This window comes from Chinchilla lanigera, unplaced genomic scaffold (genome assembly GCF_000276665.1).
Source record: "Chinchilla lanigera isolate Chin_1 unplaced genomic scaffold, ChiLan1.0 scaffold00058, whole genome shotgun sequence".
Classification (NCBI taxonomy): domain Eukaryota; kingdom Metazoa; phylum Chordata; class Mammalia; order Rodentia; family Chinchillidae; genus Chinchilla; species Chinchilla lanigera.
Genome location: NW_004955459.1, coordinates 8,453,312 through 8,480,695, shown reverse-complemented (window position 1 = coordinate 8,480,695; position 27,384 = coordinate 8,453,312). Strand labels below are relative to the sequence as shown.

General features: G+C 40.1%; 1 protein-coding gene across 14 annotated transcripts in view; it reads right to left on the bottom strand.

Annotated features, from left to right (window-relative positions):
• The window catches only part of Clasp1 (cytoplasmic linker associated protein 1), a 245,378-nt gene that overhangs the window by 147,353 nt on the left and 70,641 nt on the right, over nt 1–27,384 (bottom strand). For all 14 annotated transcript variants that reach the window (XM_005397639.2, XM_013521074.1, XM_013521075.1 and 11 more), the window contains exons 3-6: nt 4,541–4,619; nt 3,053–3,156; nt 1,944–2,035; nt 643–718 (exon numbers count right to left, since the gene is read on the bottom strand). In XM_005397639.2, coding sequence (XP_005397696.1) covers nt 643–718; nt 1,944–2,035; nt 3,053–3,156; nt 4,541–4,619 — 351 coding nt within the window. The remainder of the gene's footprint in view (nt 1–642; nt 719–1,943; nt 2,036–3,052; nt 3,157–4,540; nt 4,620–27,384) is intronic.

Here is a 27,384-nt window from a genome sequence, read left to right as displayed (position 1 = left end):
GAAGGAAGGAAGGAAGGAAGGAAGGAAGGAAGGAAGGAAGGAAGGAAGGAAAGAAGTGACTCTGGGTGAGAAGCCAAACTGAACTGGCTGAAAGACAGCCTTCCCGAAGTGCACAACAACCACAGAGCAGGCGTCATGAGATGGTGACCCCTTCTGACCACAGAGCAGATGTCCGGACCTTACCCCACATGTTTACACTAAGGAGAGGGTATCTGGGTTTTTCTTTCAATTTTAAAACTTACATAAAGCACAGATTCTTAAGTGTGCAGTACACTTTCCACAGCAACATACCCCAGTACAACAACCACCCAGAGTAAATACAGAAAGTCCCCTTAGGCGCCTTTCTAATTACTCTCCCCTCACCCCACACTTCCATCCCTTTTGGCTACAGAAACAGCGACCAGAGTTGCTTTATGTTGGAGGCTGGCCCAATGCCTTCAATTCACCAGAGTGATTTTTCAACCCTACCTATAAAAGAAGGCAGAGTGGTTACACTTGCTAATAGTATTTCATAAACTAATGAGTAGCTGATATCTTAAACAATAATCAGAGCTCTGTAAAGACGAATAAAGTCCCAGCCACCTACTACACACACACAGAACACTTCAATGCACCCGAACCAACTGAGTTTGTCTCACTCACCTGGCTGTTTGGATCTCCAAGTAAATTACATATATGTGGCACGATCTTGTTTAGTGTTAGAGTATGTGCTCCAGAGCTGAAAGTGAAAGAAGTGTGGTATTATTGAGAAAAAGAAATGCTCTCCTCCCATAGCTGCCCTTTCCTCTGCCTTCCGATGGCCCTATCACCCCTTCACACCAAGGTTCTCTGCATCCCACCCAGTGCTGGCTCCGAAGTAAATGCACCCTGATGGCCCCTTTGCACAGAGTTCCACACCTTCAGTGGCCCTGCCCCTCCACAGCCAAGCTGGCAGCCCGGCCTCCCCCTCACCCTCCCGCTTGCCTCACAATAGAATGTGCCAGTTCTGTGTCACTGCTTTGTCAGGTCACAGCTCCTGTGCTACCAAACATAGGGGAGCCAACCAAACTGCAAGTCCCTGCGCAGTCCTCAGCAGAGGACCCTTGTGTGCTGTGGCAGAGCAGACATTCTGTTAAGGCTGCTGAACCACAAGACCAACCTAGAACAGCAGCCAAAGGGCCTCCAACTGCACACTGCTGCTCCTGGAGGACCTTCAAGGTATTCACCACTCTTAACCCAAACAAACCCTGCTGTCACAAATATTCTTTGTGAATATTATGTAAAAGAGCACAGACTGCTCTTAAAAAGAAATTGGCAGTTTATTTTAAACTTAAAAATGGCCTTACCAAATCACCCTGCCATTGCTCCCTTGGGCACTGATCCAAGAAAAACGAAAATTTATGTTCATACAGAAACTTATACACGTTTGTGATAACAACTTCTTTCTGAATAGTGCCAAACTAGAAATCACCTAAATTTTCCAACAGGCAAATGATTAAATAAACAGACCTGGCTATCCTATGGAAGTCTACTCAGCAATAAAACATCATTGTTACCATAAACAACATGTATTGCAACCTGAACAGAATTGTGCTGAGGGAAAAGAGGCCATCTCAAAAAGTGACATAATCTACACTTCCATTTAAATAACATTCTTGAAATGACAAAATCAGCACAGATTAGCAGTTCACAGGAGTCACGACATGGCCACTGGGAGGGGGCACCACAGTGACACCTGTCACCTGGACAGTATGCGTAAGATCTGTAACTGTAATCACTTTCCTGGTATTGACACTGTAGGATCATTATGCAAAATATTAACAGTGGGGAAAGGTTGGAGCTAGGGGAAGATATCTTCCAGTGAATTTCTGTGCAACTTTCCCTGAATCTATAGTAACTTCAAAATAAAAGATTTTTTTAAAAACTTCAGCTAAGTAAAAAGTTAAGGTTCATCCCAGACTTACGCATTGAGTGTTGCAATAAGGCACAGACAGATGCCTTCTCTCGTGCGGAAATTCTTGTGTTTAAAGCCTCCGAGCATTCTGTCCCATACATACTGCAGGTGACAAAGAACAGGTGAGAAGAGAAAGACCGCTGCCACCTTTCACGTAGGAAGGGGTCAAACAGAAGAGGAACCTCTTAGCAGGTGCCAAAATGGTCCTGCCCTCCACACACTGGATCCTCTCAAGAGCGTTCAGAATGATGATACACATCATTCTATCAAATATACCAACTTAATTCAAAACACATGAATTTATATAAATGCATGTAATTCAACAATTCTAGAAGAAAGTTTTGCTGGTCCCATATAATAGGTGAGAAAAGTAACAAAAGGAGAATGGGTGGCCTGCCAAAAACCACATACCCACTCACACTGCTCTCCTCATCAGTTAGATTGTGTCCAGATGCCCCTCCAAAGCTTCATGCACTCAGTCGTTCAGTCCGTCCTCCTGCAGCCTCCCCGCCTCCCCCAGCGGTCCCACACCTTCTCCTCTGCGATATCCCTCTGCCATGCCTCCCTGCCTTGGAGCCAGCAGACTGTGGACTGAAATCTCTACGAACTGTGAACTGACATAAACCTTTCCTCCTTTAATTTGTAGGTGTTGGGTATTTTGTCTCAGCAATGAGAAAGTAACTAAGGCATCACCCATGCACAAGTGAAACACACGGTCATCTTTTATGGCAACTTAAGTTTTATCTTCCCTGGGAAGGCCCCTGCTGACCACGTCCACCCCATGCCTACAGTCAACAGTAGGACCCTGGAAGACAGGGTTTCATCTTTCTATCCCAGTAAACCCGGCTCACTAGGAGACAGCAGACACTGTAGCTGCATCTTTTTTTTCCAGAAAAATGGAGAGCCAGTCATATAAATGAACTAAAGGGTCTAAGAGATTAAACTAATGTTTTACTACTTATTTACATACTTGCTACTTATATGGGGAAGCAGATTAAATACTATGAACACAGACACCTCTAATACATCATCTTGAAAGAAATTTAGCCTATGCAGCCATACACTATTTGTGCAAGAAGACACACAACCACTGGCCTCCAAATGCTTCTCTTGCCATACCTGTGGATTAGCAGCTTGATCCATGATCTTTAGCAGCAGAGTCTGGTCTTGCTCCCTCACAGAGTCTTTAGAATCTCCCAGTCTGTCTATGAGGCTCGGCAGCACTGAAAACCAAAATGGAAACTGATCAAGTGAAACTGACTCAGGGACCTGTGGTCAGCAACTACTGATATTTCAAGAAACTGAGAAGACAAAAAACACTGGCCTATTTGATATATCTCATTCTATATCCATTCAGCTTTGCAAACAGCACTATGCTCCTTGCTGGAATTTATAAGTTATTGTAAGAATCTGAAAATCCTTTGCATGGGCAATCTGTCTCCTTCTCTACTTCACTTTCCACCAGCCAGCTACCAATATATTTGTAAGCTAGTGAAATACGTGTAATTGGTAGATAAAGAAAGGAAATCTGAGGGAAAGGTAGGCACACACAATCAGTGTATGGCAGTGTGTGCTTTATATTTACTGTACACACATAAGATAGAGCCTTGCTCTCTACACGCCCCCCCCTACAGCAAGTGTGGGCTGTCCCTCACCACTCCAAGGAAACCTGTACACCACAGGTCAGCTTACTTGGCTTCTTTTAAGAATTTATAAATCTCCATTACAAAAACAAACGTGAATAATTCAGCTAATTTAGCAGGGAAGTGAAACATTACCAAAATAAATTATAATAGTAAATTCTTTTTAAATTTGTAGTTATGTAGTTATGTAGTGCCAGACAAGAATATAGTTCACCATCATTTGTAAAGGAGCACTTTCACAGGAGAGCTAACACCTGTCCTAACAGAAATGGATACATTTCAGCGGTATAGCACAGTAATAAAGTGTTGGCATAGCACATGCAAAGGCCCGAGAGAGAAATTCTATAAAGAAATGGTTGCACAAACAGAACTACTTGGTGTTTTATACTGTCATCAAGAAATATCAGGGGGCTGAGAATTTACTGGTGTCTAAATCTGTTGACATTTTCCATTTTGCTGACATTTTCTTTTCAAAATGAGAGCGAGCCTTCAGTGTCATTTGCAACCAACGTGAGAATAGGAATGTCAACAATAATTTGGGGGAAAATCCAACCTCCTCAGTTTTGCAGAACTTCTCAAAGAAAATCGCCTCTCAATAAAGAAGGGTTGCGGACAAATATAATTTGGTTGGCGCTAAAGGATGATGGATAAGAAATCAGAATACAAATTAGTAACATTCCATGTAACACAAACGCTGGGAGAAACCAGCACAATATATATGAAAGGGGTGGGGAAAATGGCTGCAGGTCCAGTGATGCGGTTAGAGCCCGGGAGATGAGGGGAGACTTAAGGTGTGGGACCCTGGGGGAGGCAGGGAGGCTGCAGGAGGACGGGCTGAACGACCGAGAGTAGCTCAGGAGACTGGAGGCGAGCTGGGCAGCTGTCTGGAGGCGATGGGTGCAGCCTAGTGGCGGATTTGAGCAGACTGAAGGCTGGGCCAGCTCCGCTCCCGCTCCCAGCTCACCTGTGCCGATCTGCGCCTTGAACCGATCCTGTAGCCGGGTCACCAGGGCCGACAGGATGTCCATGCCCAGAAGAACTACCTGCAACGGGAAACACCGGGAGCCGGTCAGCGGCCGGTCCGGGGCGTAGCGTAGCCGCCGGCCCCCTACGAGGACGCCTGCGCATGTCTGCCAGCGCTGTCCGGAGCACGCACCAACTGGAAAGGCTAAACTGTTAGCAAGGGGAACAAAGGTCCTGCAGGAAAAGAGCCGTTTACAATTTTAACAGAAAATATAACGGGGAGAGAACTGAAATGAAAAGCAGTCACGGCACGGCTCTAGACCAAGCACCAGCTGAGTTCCAGAGCGCACTGCGGTCCCGCCCCGCCCCCGGCCCCGCCCCCACGGGGCGTGTATGCAAATTTTCGCCCTGCTGGCGCTTAGTCTTCTGGGTAATACCTAGTAGCCCTTTGGCGGCCTCTCTGAGCCCCAGGGGGAAAAAACAGTAGCTACTTTATGTTGGTAGCAGTGGTCACTGGAGCTACGTTAGCTAAGAGGCAGGTTAAGGCAGGCGTCCCTAATTAGTCACCACAACCCTACCTAGTATTGGTGCCTCCTGCTTGCGGTGCATGCAAGCAAGCTATCAACCATCCTTTTCTTGGGGTTGCGCTACTGTCCAATGAACGTTTAGTGAGGGCAGTACTGCTAACGCCTACACAACACATCCGCATCAACTAAAGCTTTGCTTTACCTTGGTGCAATTTTTGGAAAAACAAAAAAACCTCTTTTCCCGGTCATGTAAACTCAAAAAATAGCCACTTATCACTAAGGAGATAGCTATAGCTGTCTCAGACTTTACCTGTAGGGGGCGCACAAGATCAAGTAGTCACTTTTCTCTGGACGTTTTACAGCACACAACTTGCGCTGATAAGTAACAAAATTCAATTCCTTCAAGATTTGCAACACTAACTTCTATAACGTGACAAATACCACGCTTATAGTCTGTAAATTGTCCGCTCATGCTTTGTAACTTGAAGAAGTAATAACAAGAACTTTAGCTTTAAAATCCACTACTTTTGTCCAATAAACAACAGACCTTACAAGGGATCGGCTATTTGGCAATGGGGAAAGAGAGTTTTTTATGATGTGATTGACAAGGTACTTTACTGTGACAGTCTTCTTCAAAACCAATACACCAATTCCAATTATGAGAAGCCATCGGGATACTCCAACAGAGACCTTCCTATGAAATACCTTGACCTATAATGTCAGCACTCTGGGGTCCATTGTGAGTTCAAGGGAAGCCTGGACTACACAGCACAACCCTGTCTAAAAAAACAAACCACAAAACACCTAACTATGCTTATCAAAATTGCTGAACTCAGCAAAAACAAGTCTGAGAAAATGTCACCAAGAGAATGCTAAAAACACCAAGAAAGCTATGACAACTAAATGTAACGTGGTATCCTGGATGGGATTCTAGGACAGAAAAATGGTATTTTTTTTCCCTTGGGTAAAAACTAAGGGTATTTGAATATAGCACAGACTTTCATTAATAATAATAAATCCAAATACATTAGACATAGTAAGAGAATGGGTGAGGTACATGGGGGTGAGCTCAACTGACCTGCAATTTTTCTGTAACTCCAAAACAATTTTAAAATATACTTCATTTTTTAAAAAGCTCACCCACCGCTTAATTGGACTGAGGTTCCCCGGATGGAATCCTGAGTGCCTGTTGCATGCCAGTGAGAGCAGGCACATTAATCGTACAGAAATACTAACAATGACAACTTTGCTCCCCACCACACTGCTCATCAATCATTCAAGACTGAGATGCATTAGGACTACTGTGTTTCAGATAAGAGAGCCTCAGTCAATTAAGCTATGATGTCTAGGGAACAAAGACTTTGACCTTTTCCACAATGATAGTCCGCCTGAAGACTGGCAGACACAGCTAAACCACAGAGAAACATCCGGGTAACTTCAGGGCACAATAAACAAGTGGACTCTGAGAGATGTACAGGGATTCACCATACAGAAGTGTCTGGTTCAACTGGGGCGAAAAACCCTGGAGGGTAAGGATGTGATGGACCACCAGCCAGTGTGTATCTCGACAGTTCATGTTCTTCTGCCTCCACTTCCCTAAAGAGGGAAGCAAGGGCATAAAGAAAGTTCTTGCCCAGGAGAAAACCACTAATAATTAGCTGTGACACCAATCGGTGCCTTAAAATTCTCATCTGTAAAACAGGAGAAATAGTAACAGTTACCTCATAGGCTGCTGTGAGGATTTAAAAGTATGTAAGCAAAGTGCTTGAAATAGTGTTGCGCACCTGGCAAGGGCCAGACTACACACCTGGCCATCAGCACTCTACACAGGCGCTCTCCACAGGCGAAGGGGCTGATGCAACAGGACTGGGCTGACAGAGGACAGTGTACTAGGCAATTTAGAATCACAAGTTCAAGCCCAGCATGGGCAACTTAGGGACTTAATGGGCCTTTGTCTCAAAATTAAAAATGAAAAATGAGTGAGGATATAGCTTAGTGTGAGAGCCCTAGGCTCAATCACCTGTACTAGGGAACACAAAGGGAAGAGGGGAGAGGGGAGAGGGAGGATACTGGCCTCACAGTCAAGGCGGGTAGAAACCTCTAGCAGAGAGAAGAGTGCCTACCAAGGAGCAAGGAGTAAACAGGGGACCTGCAGGGAGGTCCCCAAGACAGCCAAGTGTGGGTAGAAGTGGGGGAGCCACTGAAGGGCTGCAATGGGGAGCGCCAAGGGAGCTGGTGCTTTTAGACAGGAGATGGGGCCAGCCCTGGGACATGGGTGAAGGGACCATTGGACTCCCACTCAGCACTTACTGTCTTTAATCATTACCTGGAGCACCTCCTCCAACATTTTATCTCGGCTAATGTGTTTACATTGTTTCCCTCGCTAAACTCCTTGAACTTGGGAAACATTCTCTTGCATTTCCTCAGAATTTTCCAAATATATAGCCATCGCTGGAGACAATGCAGATAACCAATACACCGCTTCTTTCTGACAGATGAGTTAAAGTCCAACCCAGCCAGCCTCCACCCCCACTCCCATCCTCGTGCTTCTGAGTGGATGGGACCCCGAGCCTCACATAGTTGGCAAATGCTCTACCAGAGAGACACTCTCAGCTCCCACACACTCTGTAATAAAAGAATTTAAAGATGCTTTTGTAAAGGTGATATGGCTAAGTAATCAGGTCCAGCCCTCCCGCTGAAAACAATTAAGCCGGATATAGTATAAAAGTATCAGAGAAGAATTACCAGGTCAAGAAACGTAAGAGCACTAAAGTTCTAATACAGCAGGGCAAGTAAAAAGAATTAACATGTGTTACGCTCATGTACCAACTCCCCACAATGAATGTAATCATAAAAAAAATAATAAAGTTCAAGCATCAGGCTAGCCTCAAATTTCCAGTCCACATACCTCAGCTTTGGCTGAGAATTACTTTTGATACCGTTGGGTCACCCAGGTGAACAAAGGTTAGTTGCAAAAGCCTTCAAGACTGGTGGCCCGGTAACCCCTAGAACTTAAGCAGAAACCCAAGTGGTTTTATCTTAGCTTTCAAGTGTCCCATAAAAGTTCTAATCCCTGATATGTAAACTCTAATTTCCCAGATAAAAACAAAAATCACTTCTGAGTGAAAAGAACATCATTGCAGTCTAACCCTCTATTTCTGTTAATAATTTTTCAAAGGTAACATCCAAACCCAACCAAAGACAACCAAACATACTGAGTAACATGTTTGAAAACTAACAGAAACAAAGATTCATTTGAACTCTGGATGCAGAATTTAATATAACAATCCCTACCGTGTCTAAGATGAAACACATCACTAAAATTTAGGGGACAAACATGACAGCATTTCAAAAGTGACATAGATTTTATAAAGAATCAAGTAATATAACAGGCAAAGTTAAGTACTCAAGGGATGAACTTTGCTTAAAATGCAATGGGTAGATGAGAAAATTAAACAGGACTGAACAAGAAGTTTGAACACAAGATCCAGAATAAAGCACAGAGAGGCAAAAGGATAGAAAGTTCTTTTAAACACAAAGCTCTTTTAAGAGACAGGGGCTAGAGAGAAAAGAGCATATACTTAAGTGGAGTTCAAAAAGAAGAAATTATAGAGATAATAGGTAAAAAAGCAATAACTGTCACCTGTTAGAATAGCTATTATAAAAACAAAAACAAAATACATGTTGGAAGACGTAGAGAAATTGGTAGGAGTGTAAACGGGACAGTCACTATGGAAAATAGTATGATGGTTCCCAAAAACCCAGTATTGCCATATGAGCCAGCAATGCCACTACTTCAGGGCTTCTGGGAATATAATCCAGAAGAGTGAAGGCAAAGTCTCAAAGATACTTGTATACCTACGTTCATAGCATCACCATCTGTAATAACTAAGAGAGAGAAACAAGCCCATGTCCATCCACAAGTAGATGGATATGCAAAACTCGGTCTTATCCACATTATGCAATATTATCAGCCTTAAAAAGGAAAGAAATTCTGATACAGTGCTCATCCCTTATTGGCAGTTTCACCATGTGTGATTTCAGTTACCCACAGTCACTATAGTCCAAAATATTGTGTGGGAGAGTCCAGTAACATTCAATTCCTGAGTTCCATTAAACTTCACACTGTTCTGAATAGCATGATGAAATCTCGGAGCACCGTATCTCATAGTCCCACCTAGGAGTCACGCGGTCCAGAAGCAGGATCCATCGCTTTGGTATCCGTACAGTGTGTGCCGGCCTTTAGTCATTTACTAGCAATCTCAGCGATCAGATCATCTGTCAGGTGTCAAGGTGCTTGTGTTCAAAGAGCCCTTATTTACATAAAATAAGATATGCCAAAGGAAAGCTGTAACACGCGTCCTTAAGTGAAAAGGTAAAAATTCTTCACTTAATGAGAGAAAAAAATCATACAATGAGGCTGCTCAGATCTACAGTAAAATAGGATACTTGGAGAAAGAGCCCACATTCATCTAACTTTGATAAAAGTATACTGTAATAATTGTTCTATCATGTATGTTAATCTCTTCCTATGCCTACCTTCTCTGGTACTGAGGCTTCACTTTACTATAACGAAAACAACCAACAGAGTGAAAATAAAACCTACAGAATGGGGGGGAAAAAAAACTGTTGGCAGCTATTCCTCAAAGGACTAGTAGCTAGACTATATTAAACACTCAAAAAAATTAGAAGCTCTAAAATAAAAGATCCAGTCAAAATATGGACAAGTCAAGTGAGTAGACACTTCACAGACAAGGATGTACAAATGGCCGATAAAAACACTCAACATCGCTGCTCATTAGGGAAAAGCAAATTAAAACAACACTGAGATACCCTTACTCCAGAAAGAATGGCCACCATCAAGAAATCAAAGAATGATAAATGCTGTCAAGGCTGTAGAGAAAAAGGAACCTTCTACATTGTTGATGAAAATGTAAACTAGTACAATCAGTATACCAATTCCTCAGAAAATTAAAAGTAGAAATTCCATTTGACCCGGCTAGTTCCTTCTAGTATCTTCCCAAAATAAAGACATCTTATTGCAGTGACACACGCATACCCATGTTTACAACAGCACAACTCAATAGGTAAATCTTGGGATCCGCTTATATGCGCACCAACAGATGAGAAAATAGAGAAATTATGGTATTTGCACACAATGGAGTACTACACTGCCATAAGGAAAGATAAACGTGAGTCATTTGTAGGAAAATGGATTCACCTTGAGACCATAATGTTAAGTGAAATAAACCAGACACACAAGTTTAAATATCACATCATCTCCCTTATTGGAGAAAATTAAATTATAAAGAACAAACTAAAAGATAATGGAAGTAGGGAGATCGTTCTCAAATGGGAAGGGTGGACTAAAAGATGGAGGCAAGGGAAAAAACGGGAATGAAAAAAGGAGTTAAGATGTGTTATGTAGAAGAACCAACTCCACTCTAGGAACGTACTCCAAACATGTATTAATAAGAAAAGAATAAAATCTAAAAAACAGCAAATTTACAGTTTACCAAAACTAACATTGGGGTGACTTCCAGGAAATTGGTCGAATAGTAAGTGACAGCAACTCCGCCTCTCCAAGATGTGGAACCAGACACTAGAAAATAACAACTTGGGGAATAACAAAAAAAGAGAGAAGCAGATCTCTGAAAACCGGAAGGACCAGACAGGAAAATTAAAACCTACCAGAAAACTGAAGAGCCAGAATTGTGTGAGGAAAGGAAGCAGAATAACACAAGCCTATAAAGTACGTCCCTGACTTATGAACAAGATCCTCCATTCTGGGAGAATTTTTCTAGGTTGGGTTCATTCGTAAGTCCCACAAAGTGAGTCTTATGCACCACTGTCTCAAATATACAATGTAAAGAATAAAGAACCAAACATACACATAAAAATACTGTAAATGAACTATTTTTACTTTTACAGTCACCTTAAAATGGTACGATAGACACACGCATGAGTTGCTTTTGTTCTTTGTTTGCGTATACAAATGTTTGTAATGTGAAGACCATTCATATCTGTGAAAGTTTGCAACTTTAATGTTCCTAAGTTAGAGACTTAACTGTAACCGAATTACTCAAAAGGATAATAGAGGTGGTTAGAAAACAGACCAAAGAGGTACTCAATGTAATCTCAGAAAATATAATTAAACCAACAGTGGAAGGAGTAACTAAAATGATCCAGGAGCTTTGAGAAGACACATAAAAAGCCAGATGAGCTAAGCAAAATGATACAAAACAGGAATGACCACTTTAGCAAAGAATTAGAGTTTATGAAAGGGTTTTGATCAGAAATCCAGGATATTAAAAATTATACTGAAAGTATGGGCAGCAGAAGCAACCAGTGTGAGAAGAGAATTTCAGAACTAGAGGACAATGCCTTCAAAAAGCCGCTACTTAAAGATACATCAAAAGCAACAAGAGAACATGAAATAACACCAAGAATCAACAAATGCAATCACACCAAATTAAAAAGCTTCTGCACATCAAAGGAAACCAACAGAGTGAAGAGACAACAATGGGAGAAAATTTTTGCAAGCTACTCCTCAGACAAAGGACTAATATCTAGAATATAAAAACAAAAAAAATTAGAACTCACTCCCAAATTTAAAAACCCAATCAAAACATGTGCATCTGAAGTGACTAACACTTCTCAGATGAAAAGGTACAAATGGAAAATAAATACATGAAATAATGTTCAACATCACTGCTCATTTAAGAAATGTACATTAAAACAGCACTGAGAGTCCATCTTACTGCAGAAAGAAAGCCTGTTATCAAAAAATCTGCCAATAATAAATGCTGGGAGGTTGGGGGCAGGGTGCTTTTTTCATTGGTGGTGGAAGTGTAAACTGGTATAACCACTATGGAAAGTAGTATGGACAGTGCTCGAAAAACTAAAACTAGAAATTCCATTTGACCCTGCTATTTGCCTTTTAAGTATCCTCCTGAAAGAGTTAAAGACAGCATATCACAGTGATATATGCATACCCATGTTTATAGCAACACAATTCACAATAACTAAATCTTGGAAGCAGACTGTATGTCCATTAACAGAATGGATAATGAGAATTTGATATTTATACACAATGGGCTACTACTCTGACATAAAGATAAACTCAAGCTGTTCATAGGAAAATGGATAAATCTTGAGAACATAATGTTAAGTAATCAGACACACAGGTTTAAATATGGCATAGCTTCTCTTACATGAGAAGCCCAATATATAAAGTGCAAAATAAAAAACAGAAAATAGGAAAAAAGACAGAGAAAAATGTAACTGTAATTGAGCATGAACAATACATCTAGAAGTGTACTTTGATTTAGTATAATTGTCTTATGTGTTTATGTTTTTTGGCCTGTTACTCCGACTTTTAAACTGTATTTATGATAAATAATTTGATTAAGACTTAATAAAATAATGAAATGAATCTGATGCTAGCAAAAACATTTTTTTAAGGAAAGGGTGGAGGGGAAAGAAAAAATAAAAATTGAAATGTGTTATGTACATGTACCAATTAACCATGATGAATGTAATCATTATGTACTACAAACACGAACTAATAAAAATAAGGTATCAAAAATTTTTTTAAATAAAATACAAAGTGGTGGCACATGCCTGTAATCCCAGCACTCTGGAGGCTGAGGCAGAATGATCGTTGTGAGTTCAAGACCAGCCTGGGCTACAAGGTGAGCTCAAGGCCAGCCTGAACTGCATAGCGAGACCCTGTCTCAAAAAGACAAAAAAAATACAAATTAAAAAATAACATCAGAGAAAATAGGGATCATATAGAGTACAGTATCTATTAAAGAAATTAACCCTATAAACTGAAACCTTCTCTTAAAGAGATAGCTTTCCTGGCTTTACAGGTGAACTCTACAAAACATTCAAGAGATAATGCCAGTGTTACACAAAATCTGCCAAATAATAGAAAACTGGGAAACACAACCCAATTTGTTCCACAAGGACAAAACATGACCAAAAAAGTTGTAAGAAAAGACAATTATTGATCAATTTTGCTTATAAACATCGATGAAAGAGAAAATCCTGAACAAAGTACCAAGTACACTAGCTGTATGTAAAATGGATAACACATCACAGCTAAGCTGAGCTTATTCTAGAAATAAAGGTTGGCTTCACACTAATAAATCATTCCATGTAAACTGCCATTATAACATAATTATTCTCCTTTATTATGTTAATGTCAATAGATGCAAAAACATCTAAGAAGCTGAACATCCATTGCATTCATGATAAACATTTCTTAGCAGATAAGAAATTTTAAAAATTTACTTTAACTTCCTCAAGTATATTTTTTAACCTACATCAACCATCATACTTAACAATGAAATTCTCTAAAGGCTTTCCTTTTGATATGACGAACATGACAAATATATCAACTGTATGGCTTTCAGTGAGCTGATGCTTTATGGCAAGAAAAAATAAATTTTTAAAAATCTAGAAGATTGAAAGATATACTACAGGTGTGTTTAGCAAGCTTCACTAATACAAACATCAATATACAACAGAAAAAATCAACTACATTTCTATTCAAGCAATAAGGCAAAAAAATTATTTAACTGTTGTCCCTCATGTTACCCTTCCTCCATTTTCCACCTTCCACTTATGCTTCTATTTCTTCTAAGGTGAGGTCTTACCATGTTGCTCAGCTGGACTCAAATTTGTGATCCTCCTGCCTCAGCTTCCGAGTAGGTGGGATTACAAACATGCTTAGTGGTACCCAGCTTTCTATTTTTAATTGCATAAAAACAGTAGACACTTCGGAATAAATCTAGCCTAAATAAATCTCTATTTTGAAAAAACTATGAAACAATAAAAAATTAAAGATGGTAAAAATAAATTAAAATTATACTCAAAATTCCAAAACTATCTCTGTGTATATGCATACACACAAACACACACATTTCTTTTTTTTTTTTTTTTTTTTTTTTTTTCTCTGGTACCGGGAACCGAACTCACGACCTTGCGCTTGCCAGGCAGGTGCTTTGCCGCGGAGCTAAATCCCCAGTCCCTGCAAAAATTTTTTAAATCACCATGACAATTAATCTCTTTAGTGCTTATTCCATACCAGACGCTATGATGAGCACGTCGGCATGAATCTTCACAAATCCACGAGGTGGGAACCTCGTTACTGATGAAGAACTGAAGACATTCTGAGATGTGGCAAAGCTGGAACTGAAATATTTGTAAATAATCAAGAGCAGCATGTGGTAGTACCTGACACTTGAGCAGGTGATCAAGTACCCAGTAGCGTTCTGGGACTTTCATTTGACTTATTTAATCTTAACAATGCTTTTTTTTTTGGTACTGGGAATCAAACTCAGGACCTTATGCTTGCCAGGCAGGTGTTTATACCACTGAGCTATATACCCGGCCCCTAACAATCCTTTAAGAGAGGTTCATTTATTTCACCCATTTACAGATAAAGAAACTGAGACATGGAGAAATTAAGTAACTAGGTGGTCATACAGCTAATAAATGAAAGAAGCAGAGTTTCAGCCCAGTCCAGGCCCATCCAGAGCCTGGGACTTAGCCAATGTGCTATCCTGCAAGGGTTATACAGCGCTAATGGCTCCAGGTGACAGCCCAGATGTCAACTGTGGGTATTAAGAAAGAGTTCATCGGGGCTGGGGATTTAGCTCAGCGGCAAAAGCGCCTGCCTGGCAAGCGCAAGGTCGTGAGTTCGGTTCCCGGTACCAGAGAAAAACCAAAAAAAAAAAAAGAAAGGGTTCATCGTTTGCTAATCCAGAGCTCTAATTTTTACAGGCAAGGGTCATTCCTGATACCATCACATAAAAAGTTATTGTGAACCAGAATATTCACTTTGTCTCAAAGTATTGCCCCCAAAGTATATTTCTCTAATAAAGGGAAAAATGTATCTTCACAATGAAAAGATCTGGCAGAACCACCTCAATCAAGTGATTAAAAGTAGTATCACCAAGCCAGATGTGGTGTACATCTGTCATCCCAGCACTTGGGAGGCTGAGGCAGGAGGACTAATAGGAGGTCAACGCAAGTCTAAGTTACATAGTTGAAGATCTGCCTGAACTACATAGAGATCATGTTTCAAAAAATAAGCAAATAGATGGTATCATCAATTTTTTTAAAAACTGACATTTCTGCTTTTTTATTTTAAAGAGAAAAAAATATAACAACAATGAAGACAGAAACAAAGCAATACAAAAACAACAGGATTTCAAAACAAGATGATAGGAATTAACAATCTTGCTATATTACATATTGTTATCTTCTGTGAAGTTGCTCAGACAAGCAGGTGTAATAATGCAAGATTGATCAAACAATTAAAGACAATAACAAGTAATAAAAAAATTAGAAATGATACAGAGCTTCATTAAACAAGATGGTGGGAATTCAGCCATGGTTGTTATATTGCATATTGCTGTCTTCAAATTAGTTGTTCCAATTACCAGATATAAGCATGCAAAATTGGTCAAGAGGGAAAAAAAATTTAAGCATTAACTGTTACTTTCAATAAACATCACCAAAAAAAAAAGATAATGAGAAGTAGGGAGATGTTTTTCAAATGGGAAAGTGAACAAGAGATACAGGAGGGAGGTAGGAAGGGGAAAAGGTTTAAAAAGAACTGAAGAAAGAAATGGAAATAGAGGTTTTACAAATGGGGAAGGGAAGAATGGGAGGGAGGGATGGGGGAAAGGGACAGAAAAAGAATGAAGATGTGCTATGTGCATGTATAAACTTTCCCATGATACACATAATCATTATGTACTGTAAACATGTACTAATAAGTAATATAAAGTTATAAAAAAAGAAAAAAAGGAAGTGTTCTTGGATCAAGTATCTATATGAAATACAAGAAATTGACTCCCGTCTTACAGCATGCACACACGTAAATGAATTCCTGGTAATAGATTTAAGTGTAAAAAGAAAAACAATAAAGCTTTTAGAAAATCATACAGGAAAATAGCTCATGATCCCAGAAAAAGAGAAAATGATAAGATAAGATATGATAAATAAAAACATTAAAGGCAGAGAGTGATGAAGTGGACTAAATGAAAATAAAGAATTTTGACACATCAAAAGTGCTGTAAGAATGTGAAAAGACAAAAAGCAAGCCTCAATGGAAGAAGACAGCTACACAAGAACAAAAGCAACAACAGGCTTGATTCTAGAACATATAAAGATCTACAAATCCATTAGCAGGCAAGCAGCAGAAAAACAGGCCAAAATATGGGAACAGGCACTTCACAAAAGACATGGATGGTCATAAATCTATGACAATACATTCAACGTCCATTAGTCATAAGCAAGCATAAAGTAAAATTGTAATCAGACATCATTACACACTCACCAGAATGGCTAAAATGAAAAAGACCAATGAGACCAAGTGCTAGCAAGAACACGGTACCAAGAAAACTCTCCTACATGCTGACAGGAATGTAAAACTGGTATAATCAACATCTTGGTTTTATCTAACAAATTTGAAGATATACATACACAGCAGCTCTGCTACTAGAAATGTACTAAAAAAAACCAAAATACTCGCACAGGTCCAAGAGGTGACTGCATAAGAATGCTCAGAGCAGCACTACTCACAAGAGCAAAGAGCTAGAAATCCATGTGTCTACCCAGTGCAGAATGTGCAAGTTATAGCCTTCACACAGAGATGCAATGAAACCAAAAGTAAATACGTACAGCTACACTCAGTGATACAAATTTGATCATGAATGAAAAGGCCAGACTATATACACATTTCTATGAAGTTCAAAACCAAGCAAACAGAAGTGATAAACTTCAGGTGCGTATTGAAATGTGAAGCTAAAAAGAAAAGTAAGAGCATGATTTTCACAGTCCAGGAAAGCAGTGGCCCTGGGAAGTGCAACTGTGTTCTAAGCCATATCCTTTCTTGTCCCAAACAGCAATTAAACAGCTGTGTGCTTTATGATAACTCATTAAGCTGTGCCTTTGTGTGTTATGCATATCCAATATGCCCTTTACAATTTTTAATGGTAAATGATTTCCTGATAATAGTTGAAGTGTGAAAGGAAAACAATAAAGCTTTTAGAAAATAATACAGACAAACAGCTTCACGATCCTATGAAAAGAGAAAATGTCAGGATATGATAAAGGTAAACTTTAAAAGAAGACAGTGATGAAGTTGACTAAATGAAAATGAACTCTGGCATATCAAAACCGGTGTAAGAGTATGAAAAGAAGTCAGACGTGGTAATGCATGCCTGGAATCCCTATACTATGCAAGGCTGAGGCAGGAGGATCATAAGCTTGAGCCCAGCCTGAGCAACTTAGTGACTCAGCAAAACCCTGTCTCAAAATAAAGAATGAGATGGAGATACAGTTCAGTGCAGGGTACACAGGCCCTGGCTTCAGTCTCTGTACTTAAATAAATAAAGTATTTGCATAGAAGTGGGAATGTTTCTGCTCACTCAACCTGGAAGTTGGCTTAGAGCCATCCCTGACTTCCCAAAACACTAGTGATGCCACCAGGGCTCTCTCCAGAGCATGTTGATCAAAGAAATAAATACCAAATCTTTTTCTCCAAAAATTGTCCTTAAGAGAAAAAGCTAAGTGAAGAATAGACCATTTCTTAACCTTTAGAATACTGGATTGGTTGGGACCAAATATTTTTGCTCATTTTGCACCTTAATGTTTTTACAGCACTGTGGATAAACTGAGTAATTGCACCACTACTGTGAGATGCAGAATATATTATCCTTATTTTGCAAACGAGGGAAATAGACCAAAGCATCAAGGGACTTCCTGAAGGTTGCAAGGTTAAGGTAGAGACCAAACTGCAAAGAAACCTGCATCTCCTGGTGGTGTTAGGATCACTTTTAGTATAACACAATCACAACATACACAAACACATACACAATCACAACATACAGAAACCCTGTTTTCTTAGTTTTTTTTCATCTCTTTCCAGCTAGATTAAGACCTTGAGCAAGACACAGTACTTCTTGGCTAACATCAGATTACCCTAAAGTCACCTCAGCCCTAAACTTTCTGATCCAGGAAAACCACGAGAGCAATGGCAGCCTTAGGGTAGACTCCCGACTCCACCACCTACTGGCCAGCTGCTCAATCTCCAGGTTTCAAAAGCTCCATCTAGGTATACGTTTACCTTAAAGAGTACAAGTGAAAATTAGGAAAGTTCTAAGAAAAATGCCTGGCATTTGGTAGGCACTCATTGAGTGCCTATTTCCTTCTTTATGAAAGCAGTACTCTTTTTTGGTGGGGGGGGCGGTTCTTCCGGTACCGGGAATCGAACTCACAACCTTGCGCTTGCCAGGCAGGCACTGTGCTGCTGAGCTAAATCCCCAGCCCTTGAAGGCAGCACTTTAATAAAGAATGACTTGTTTTATTTCAAGACAGGATCTCACTAAGTAGTTTAGGCAGGTCTTGAATTCACTATGTAGCCCAGGCTAGGCCCGAACTTGTGACCCACCCTCCTGAGTGCTGGGATTACAGGCATGTACTACCACTCCCCCAAGAATGACTTAAATAAATCAGTGAAGCAAGGAAGAAACAAAGTATGCATAAAATCTAAGGAAGAAGTAAAACTGCCAAAAATCCTACCACCCAATGATAAGCCTGTTAATATTTTGGCAGCTATTCTATAAGACATCTAGGTTAACACACACATGCATTTTTTCACTCAATATGAAATATAAATCTTCCCAAGTCAACAAACACTGATTCTGGACTCATAATTACTCAACCAATATGGCAAGCCCCTATAGACAGACCCCTATGTTTAGAATTTTTCATTCTTTAACATAATATGGTGGATGAGGTAGACATCCACACATTTGCTATCACCTCCTTTAGGATGCTGGTGGTGAACCTATGGCACGTGTGCTGCAAGCAGGCTGTTTGTATGACTGAAAACTCTGAAAGCTTTGCCATCTCTACCCTATGACAAATGCTGAGAAAGATATCTTCTGGGTCAAAAAAAAAAATACCCTATATTCTATCAGCACTATTTTTCACATAATACATTAGGTGTGCCTTTAAAATCAGGACTATGTGCTGATTACTACACATTTTTCTGGTATTTTAAGATACTAAATTGCAACCTCATTAACTAAGGGAGGATCAATTAATTAGCAATCTATATGGCACTCACTTTCAATTCCAATAAGAACAAGACCACAGCACAAATACAGAGGTGTGGGGGATCGAGTCAGTGACTTGGTACGCATGCGTGTGGGCTGGGAGGGTCAGTTACTCAACCTTCCTGTCCTTCTAAGCAATCACCTGGAGAGTTTCTGGGCATTCAGCTGAACAATCAAGCCACCTAACCTAATTCAGTTAGGTTGATGAGACCTGTTGCTGCCCATACGTAAAAATCTAACCATTAGAAAGGGAATTAAGATCATCATACCATCAAACCAGGAGGCAGCAACCGGCAGAGTGAAGCTGGGAAAGGGTTAAAATGCAGTGTTTCAGCAATCACAGAACTGTTCTGTGTCTGTGTGTTTCCTGTCCAATGCAGTAGCTGCTAGTGAAGCATTTTTACTGAGCAATTGAAACATACTTGGTCATGAATGGGAAATAGAACTGTTCATTTTATTTAATGTTACTTAATTTAACGTTCAATAGTCATATGAGGCTCACGGCTGCTGTGCTGGACAACTGGTTGCAAACTCATACACACCGGTAGAAATGACGCCGGGTGTGGGTGGGTGGTTAGGGTAGGGGACTACGAAAGCTGGACACCTCCTAGAGCTCTAGTCACTTGGCACCATGTAGGAAAGGAATGCAGGCCGGTATGGCCAGATCTCCAGATTTTAAATACTGGCAATTTATTCAGAGAAGTTTAAAGTACTAAGAAGCGTAAACCACACTTGTGGGTCAAATCCTGCCAACAATCTGCAAACTTTTCCTCCAGAGCAGCACAAATAAATGATCCCAGCCTCCCATAGGGGCTTTCAAAATTCTCCCCAGTATGCATCCGAACTGACCTGCCCACTCCTCTCTTCCAGCAGCTTCCAGACAGCTAGCAGGGCTCAGGGCACTTGCCCTATGTGGGTCACCTATGAGCTTCCTCACGCCCTCCTCCATGGCCCAAGGCCCAACCCTTCAGTCTGCAGTGCTCTCCAGCCTTCCAGCACCTCCACACCACTCAGCCTAGCACACTCTGCTGGTGCAGTTGTGACTAGAGGTACATACCACCAAGCCAGGTTTGAGGATTCTTTGGAGAGATGCTTAGTCTGCCTTTGAAATAGCTGGAGAAAAGTACAGGCCCAGCAGAGTGTGCTTAGTCTATAGATGAAGAACAGTAAGACTGTAACGACATTCACAAAGTCAAACCCCTGTTATGGGTTTACTTATTATGGAGAACCATCTGCCCACTCGTTGTGCTTCTGGTGCAGTGTGAAGCAGAAACCATTCCAAGAGTGTACTGTAACTAATTTGAGGGACACAACTCTGTGAATTGACTCACTAGTTGCAGCGCTAGCAATGCAATCTCCCCAGCGGCAACACAGAAATGAGTAGATTCCTTGAACAATGAAACAGGACCCACTGCCTATTCTCAGTGATCACAGGGGGTAATAATCAGGCAAAAATGTGGGCCCTTAGACAGCACTTTACTACTTTAAAGACTAAAGAAAATTATAAAAAAGCCAAAAAGGAAATATTACTCATTCTTAAAATGTTAAAATCTGGAACAAAATATTGAAAACAGTGTTCTGTACTTACTATAATCTTTAACCCTTGTGATGCATATTTTTAAAGGGGGGGGGGAATGTTTGAACATTCATTTAAGTCAGAATTTGAGAACTTATTAGAATCTTGTGTACCTGACCAAGTATTGATCAAGTTTAGTGGTAAAATGAACAAGCCATTTAGATACACTACAAAGAATTTTTTAGGCTCTGTCTTAAATAGTTACTGAAAGAGCTGTGTCAGTAAATAAAAGAAAAAACAAAACTGATCCTAGATGCAAAGTGATCAGCTTAAAACAGACATGGAAGCAACTACCAAGATGATGACAAAAAGGTTCTCCAGGAGAAAGCCATGTACTAGACCAGAGTCAGCCCAGAGAAGTCCAGGAAAGAGTAAGTCCGAAACCTCCAGTAGGGGAATATGGAGCTGACAGTTCAAAATCAAAGCTCCCCATTTGCATGGAAGTAGGATTTAGTTTTCTTGCAAATGTTTGTTAGAATCATGATCTGAAAAAAGTCACCAAGACAGCATATTATGACAGGTGACAACTTGAAGTTATTCTAAAGGCTCCTCAAATCCACAGTGAGCCCCTCCTCCTATTTCCTTCCTTGCATGCCATCTTCACACCACAGAAATCTGGTCAGCCATGTTATAGAAAGAGCCAGATGTGGATTCCTCTGCTTCCTTCGGCATCACTTAACCTGTTCCTGCATTTCTTGCAAATGAAGGTCAGCTCTATAGAGATCTGGTTATACCTAGAACCATCATTTCCAGCCAGAATATTCTGAAGGTGGTACTGTAATCTTTTCCTAATAATATCTTCCATACTTCATCAAACCTAAGTCACCATCAATTTTATGAACAACAATAAGGAAAACTCCGTAACAAGAAGTGAGATATACCACTCACCCTGATATCAGAGATGTTGAAATGGGAGGAATGGTGAGTCTCAGAATTGAAATACTATTATAAATAGTTTGTTTATTGCTTTAAAAATAAAAACAGTTTTTTAAAATTGACTTTTAGGAGTTCTATAGTATGACAGCTTCAAAGTAGCCTTCAAAACAGAAGGACTCTCAGCAATGTGGGATGCTAGTCCAGTGCCTCTTGGAGACAGAAATGACCCTTCAAGGCTCTAGAAATGACTATTCTATTTTAAGATACTTTTCTTTCACTCCCACTAATTTCATTTCCTGTTTTCTGCCACTTTAACCATTAGACTATACATCAGGGCATATCCAGAAAAAAACAAAAACCAGAACTAGCAAAATAATAACAATAATAATGAAACAGAAACACAAAACCCCTCTGTTTCCTTGAAAACAACCTGGCAGTGTCACAGTTCACCATCACTGTTCTTACTGCATGATCTAACAGTTCTATGCCTAGAAAGCTGCCAAGTAGAAATAAAAATATATCCACCAAAGATTTGTTTGTGAATTAGTCATAATTCATAGTAGCAATATTATGTATAATAACAAAAAAGGTAGAAATAAACTGAATGTCCAAAAAATGGCAAATGAATAAATAAAATATGGTTTATTCACCCAATGAAATCCCACTGAACAAGAGGAACAAACTAATGATAACACTACCACACCGATGAACCTTGAAAACATGAAGGTAAGTGGAAGATATCAGACACAAACGACTACATATTGTACAATTCGTTTACAATAACTGTCCAGAAAAGACAAATCTATAAGAACAGAAAACAGACAAGTGATCACCTAGGGATGGAAGCAGGAATGGGGACTGACAACAAACGGGCTTGAGGGGAGGGTAGAGAAATGTTTTTGAATTAAATTGTAATGATGGTGTCACAGCTCTGTAAATTTACTAAAAATAACTGAATTATAATACCTAGATAAATTTTATGGTATGCAGACTGTAACTCAACAAAGCTTTTATTTGTAAAGCAAATCAGTTTCTAGGCTTAAAAGAATTCTCTAACCTCTCCAGTGACTGGACCATGGTAAAGCTCCTCTTATTTATCATTAAATACTTGCTGTTACAGAGAGAGCAAGGCCAAGGGTCAGGAGCTAAGAGCTGTGACTGGATGGCAACATGGTCTGTGCATGGTGCCAGGTGTCAAGGGTCCTAACAGGCCTCCTAAGAACTCTCTGGAGAGTGCGTGGTGCATACAATCCTCTGCAAGTGTCTTTGTGGTCCTTACTGTAATCACCTGAAGTTTTCCTGAATGCACTGTGTTCTCACATGCTTCTCTGCCTGAAGTACTTTGTGTTCCCTCTCCTGCCTACTCTTCCTCTTTCAAGGCTCACTTCAAGCATCATCAACTCCAGCATCCACTAGCCTGAGATGCAAAGCTGGGTTTCCAGCAACCTACTATGCACTGCTCTTCTAGCAGTCTGTCAGTTGTGAGCTCGGATTTTTAAACCATCTATTTCTCTAATGCTTAGACCCTAGACCCGTGATGGCGAACCTTTTAGTGATAAACCTTTCAATGATACAAGCAACCCACTGTGGCACACGGGCCATGGGTTCACCACCACTGTTTAAGTTTTCTGGAGGCAAGCTCAGTATTTTATTTGTCTATCAACAACATCAACAATAATGCCATCATATCTGGGGAAAGTAAATAACAAACAATTAATAAATGCAAATACAATGGCTGCCATCAAGACATTACTGCTTTGTCCTACTTGTATCCGTACTTCCATTCCTGCCCCCATAACTCCTTACCAACAGTCTGTTCTCAACAAACAGCCAGAATGTCCTGTTGCTAAGCCATGAAGCCAGAAGGTAAGCCACATCATGTTACTCCTCTGTGCAAAAGCATCCAGTGGCTCTCATTTTAGGTAACAGCCAATCCTTACAACCATCTTCGAGCTTTCACAATCTGATTCCTCCTGACTCTCTGAGCTCTCACCTACTGCCGTCTTCCTCCACTGGCCTCCTGGCTGTTCCTTGTGGTGCCGGATCCACTCTGCTCTTTGCAGTGATGCTCTCTCTGCCTAGAATACTCTTCCCAAGAATCCATCAAGCTCATGCCAGCCTCTTTTGCAAGGCTTCATTTAATATGACCTTTTTAGCAGACCTGCCCAACCACTCTACTGAATGACTATCATGTACATGTACAATCAATAACTCCCTATACCCACACTGCTTTATTTTCCTCCAAAGCACTGCCCACTTTTCAATATTCTATAAAATCACTATTGACTCTCTCCCAAGCAGCATATAAGTTGCATGAAGACAAGTTTGTATCTGATTATTCACTGCTATTCAGAAGCTTATTTGTTGAATAAACCCATAAATTCCATTGATGCCTTCTTGTGCATTTGGAAAAGTAGCTTTCCCTTGGATTCAAAATTAAGTTGAAAGTGAATAAAAGACTTCTGACATACGTTCCTCCTTCTATACTTCTTTTTGTGAAAAAGTGATGCCAAAATATAAGGAAAGAAGAACTAAACCATCTAAAAGCACCATGACAGAGGGGGTATCATGCAAGAAGCCCAGCACTACAGCAAGAGATCTGGATTCTAGTGCCGCCAACACATGACCTCAGTTACACCACTTCCACCCTCTGGACCCCCATCTACAGAACAGAAACGTGTGGTCTCCAAGGCTGGGCCAAGTTCTGCGGTTTGAATTCTGTTCCTCATCCATCCCCTCAGTGGTGGTGCTCACTGTGAGTGCTGCCAATCCCCACCAACTTTGTACTGCTGTCTTCCTCAAGAGCACACAATGGAATTTAGTCCTGCATGGATTTTAGTCCTGTTTATCTTCATGCAGTTGACAGCTGAAAGCTGTAATATCTAACCCTTCTTTACGCATCTCACTTAGAATATGTACTATGATTATACATTGAAAAATCATACAATCTTCTGTGATGCAGATAAATAATACACATACAGAATATAGAGACAATATATACTAACAGGCACTGTCATGTTCTTACTGCAATCAACATATGGGCCCTCCCTGAACCCACTATACCAACGCGGGAAAGCAGCATCAACTGGACAGTTTTACCTAACTCTGAGTGGAAATAAAAAAACATCAGAGAAACCCTCGAGGCTCCCTTCAAAGCATCTCACTGTGACTACCAGGAAAGTGACAGTTACGGCAATATGTCCCCAAGACCCTCAGGCTCTAAACCATGAAAGCTTTAGACAGTCAGCTTCCTCCAGAGCTCTGCTCAGCTTGTTCCATCAGAATGACCTTGCAAACAGAAGCTTTCATCCTGGCCTGGGCACCCTCCAAATATTTTATGAAAAATCAATTCACTAAACTGCAGATATCAGCAAACCAAGATTTACTGAAGGTAGACCCAAAAGCCATCCTTTGTCTGAACTTGAGGAGAAAGCTTTCAGAGCCAGGGTCATGGTGATGGAGGAGGCCACGGTATGAACCACACCTTATGAGACTGTGCAAACCACATGGCCCAAAGTAAATCAGCAGATTAATCACCTTCAAAAACTCAGGATGGCTACAGTAAAATAAAGACAATGACAGCTTTTAGTGATAATGTGGAGAAATTGGAACACTTATACATTGCTGGCAGAATTATAATTGGAAAACAGTCTAGTAATTCCTCAAAGTGCTAAAATTTAAGAGTTACCCTATGCCCCAGTCATTCCACCTCTAAGTATACAACCCACGAGAAGTGAAAACTACATCCACAAAACATACAAATGTTCATCAGGCATGGTGGCACATGCCTGTAATCCCAGCACTCAGGAGGCTGAGGCAGGAGGATCGTTGCGAGTTCAAGACCAGCCTGGGCTACAAAGTGAGCTCAAGGCCTGCTTGAACTGCATAGCGAGACACTGTCTCAAAAAGACTAAAAAAAAAAAAAGCAAATGTTCAGAACAGTGTTATTCATAATAGTCAAAAAGTGAAATTAACCCAAATGTCCAGGAAGTGATAAACCCCTAAAACTGGTATATCCATACAAAGGAATATTATTTGACAATAAAACTAAATTAAGTATTGAACTCATTCTACAACATGAATAAGCCTTGAAAACATTACATCATAAATAAAATAAGGTACCAAACAAAACAGAGTACCTATTATATGATTCTATCTTATGAAATATCAAGAGTAGAAACAAAAAAATTCAGAGACAGAAAACTGATTAGTGATCAAAGTGGCTTTGGGTGGGAGGATGGGGAATTACTGCTAATGGGTATGGAGTGACTTCTCTAGATAATGAAAATATTCAAAATTTAGGTAGTGGTAATAATTGTATAACTCTATGAATGTATAAAAAACCATTGAGTTTTATATTGTAAGAGGGTGAATTTTATAATCTATGCCGTGTGAATTTTATCTCAGAAAGGCACTTAAACTCTCACTGCGTTCAGGACTTGGTTGCCAGCTGAGGAGATTTTGAAGTGATTGGGCTCATGAGGCATCTAACTTCATCAGTGGATTAATCCACTGATCAGATCATAATCTGAGAGCATACAGATCATATACAGCCCCTGGCCCCTCACTCCCTACTCTCTCTGCATACTGGCCATGAGATGAACAGCCCTCCTCTAGCTGCCCTCTTTACCACCATGCTTTGCCTCACCATAGGTCCAGAAGCAATGGAGCTATCCAACCACAAACTGAAACCTGTGAAGCCATGAGCCAAAACAAACCTTTCCTCCCTGAAAGTAGATTTTTCCAGGTACTTATCACAGCAACAGAAGCTGACTAATACATCATTATTACCACCATCATAATGCCTGAATAATGTGGTATCCTAGAATGGGTTTTAGAAAAGAAAAAGCACATTAATGAAAATATCCAAATACAGCCTGGAGTGTGAGTAACAGCACTGTACCAAGTCCCCTGAATTTCTCAGTTCTGTTTTTTGTTTTTTGTGGTGTCAGGGATTGAACCTACACCTTTGCACACACTAGGTGAGTACTCTACCACTGTGTCTCTGTCTATATTTCTTAATTGTAACAGATGTCTGATGCTACTGTAAGATGCTAACAATGAGGATAGCCAAGTGAAATGCATACGAGAACTTTCAAACTACTGTAAAGTGAAAAGTTTGTTTAAAAATAATAATGAAAAGATACAGTGCTTCTCGAACAAAGAATACAAAGCTGCTACTGGAAAGAATAATTTAAACCTACTTGTATTTACCATGTAAAGATGTCCATGTTATGAAATTTAAAAAAGAGCCCAGTAAATGCACAGCAATATGTACTGCACGACACCATAAAAAAATTCATGTGCAATGTGCCTGTATTTAGAGAAACTGGTTTTTCACTTTGTGCTTCACACGTTTGTATTATGAAAAGTTCACAATAAGCACATAATTTTATAATTAAAGAAATTCAAAATAAAATCTTTTAATTTAAATTTTAACCAACAAATTTAAATCTCCAAGAAGCTACCTGCAAAGCAGGCCCAGAAGGTTGTCTTCTGTCCAGTATTCGTCTGCAAAATGGAGAAGGAATCCACACCCAAGAATACAGTGCCTAGGTTATTTCCACCTCTAGGAATAGACTGTATCACTTCAATTCCAGCCATTGTACACACACCAAGTTACTGACAATCATATGCAGATGCTGGATGCAGACTCATTATAACATTCTATTTTTATGTGCATATTAAATTTTTCATAATACAAATGTGAAGAAAAATAATAAAG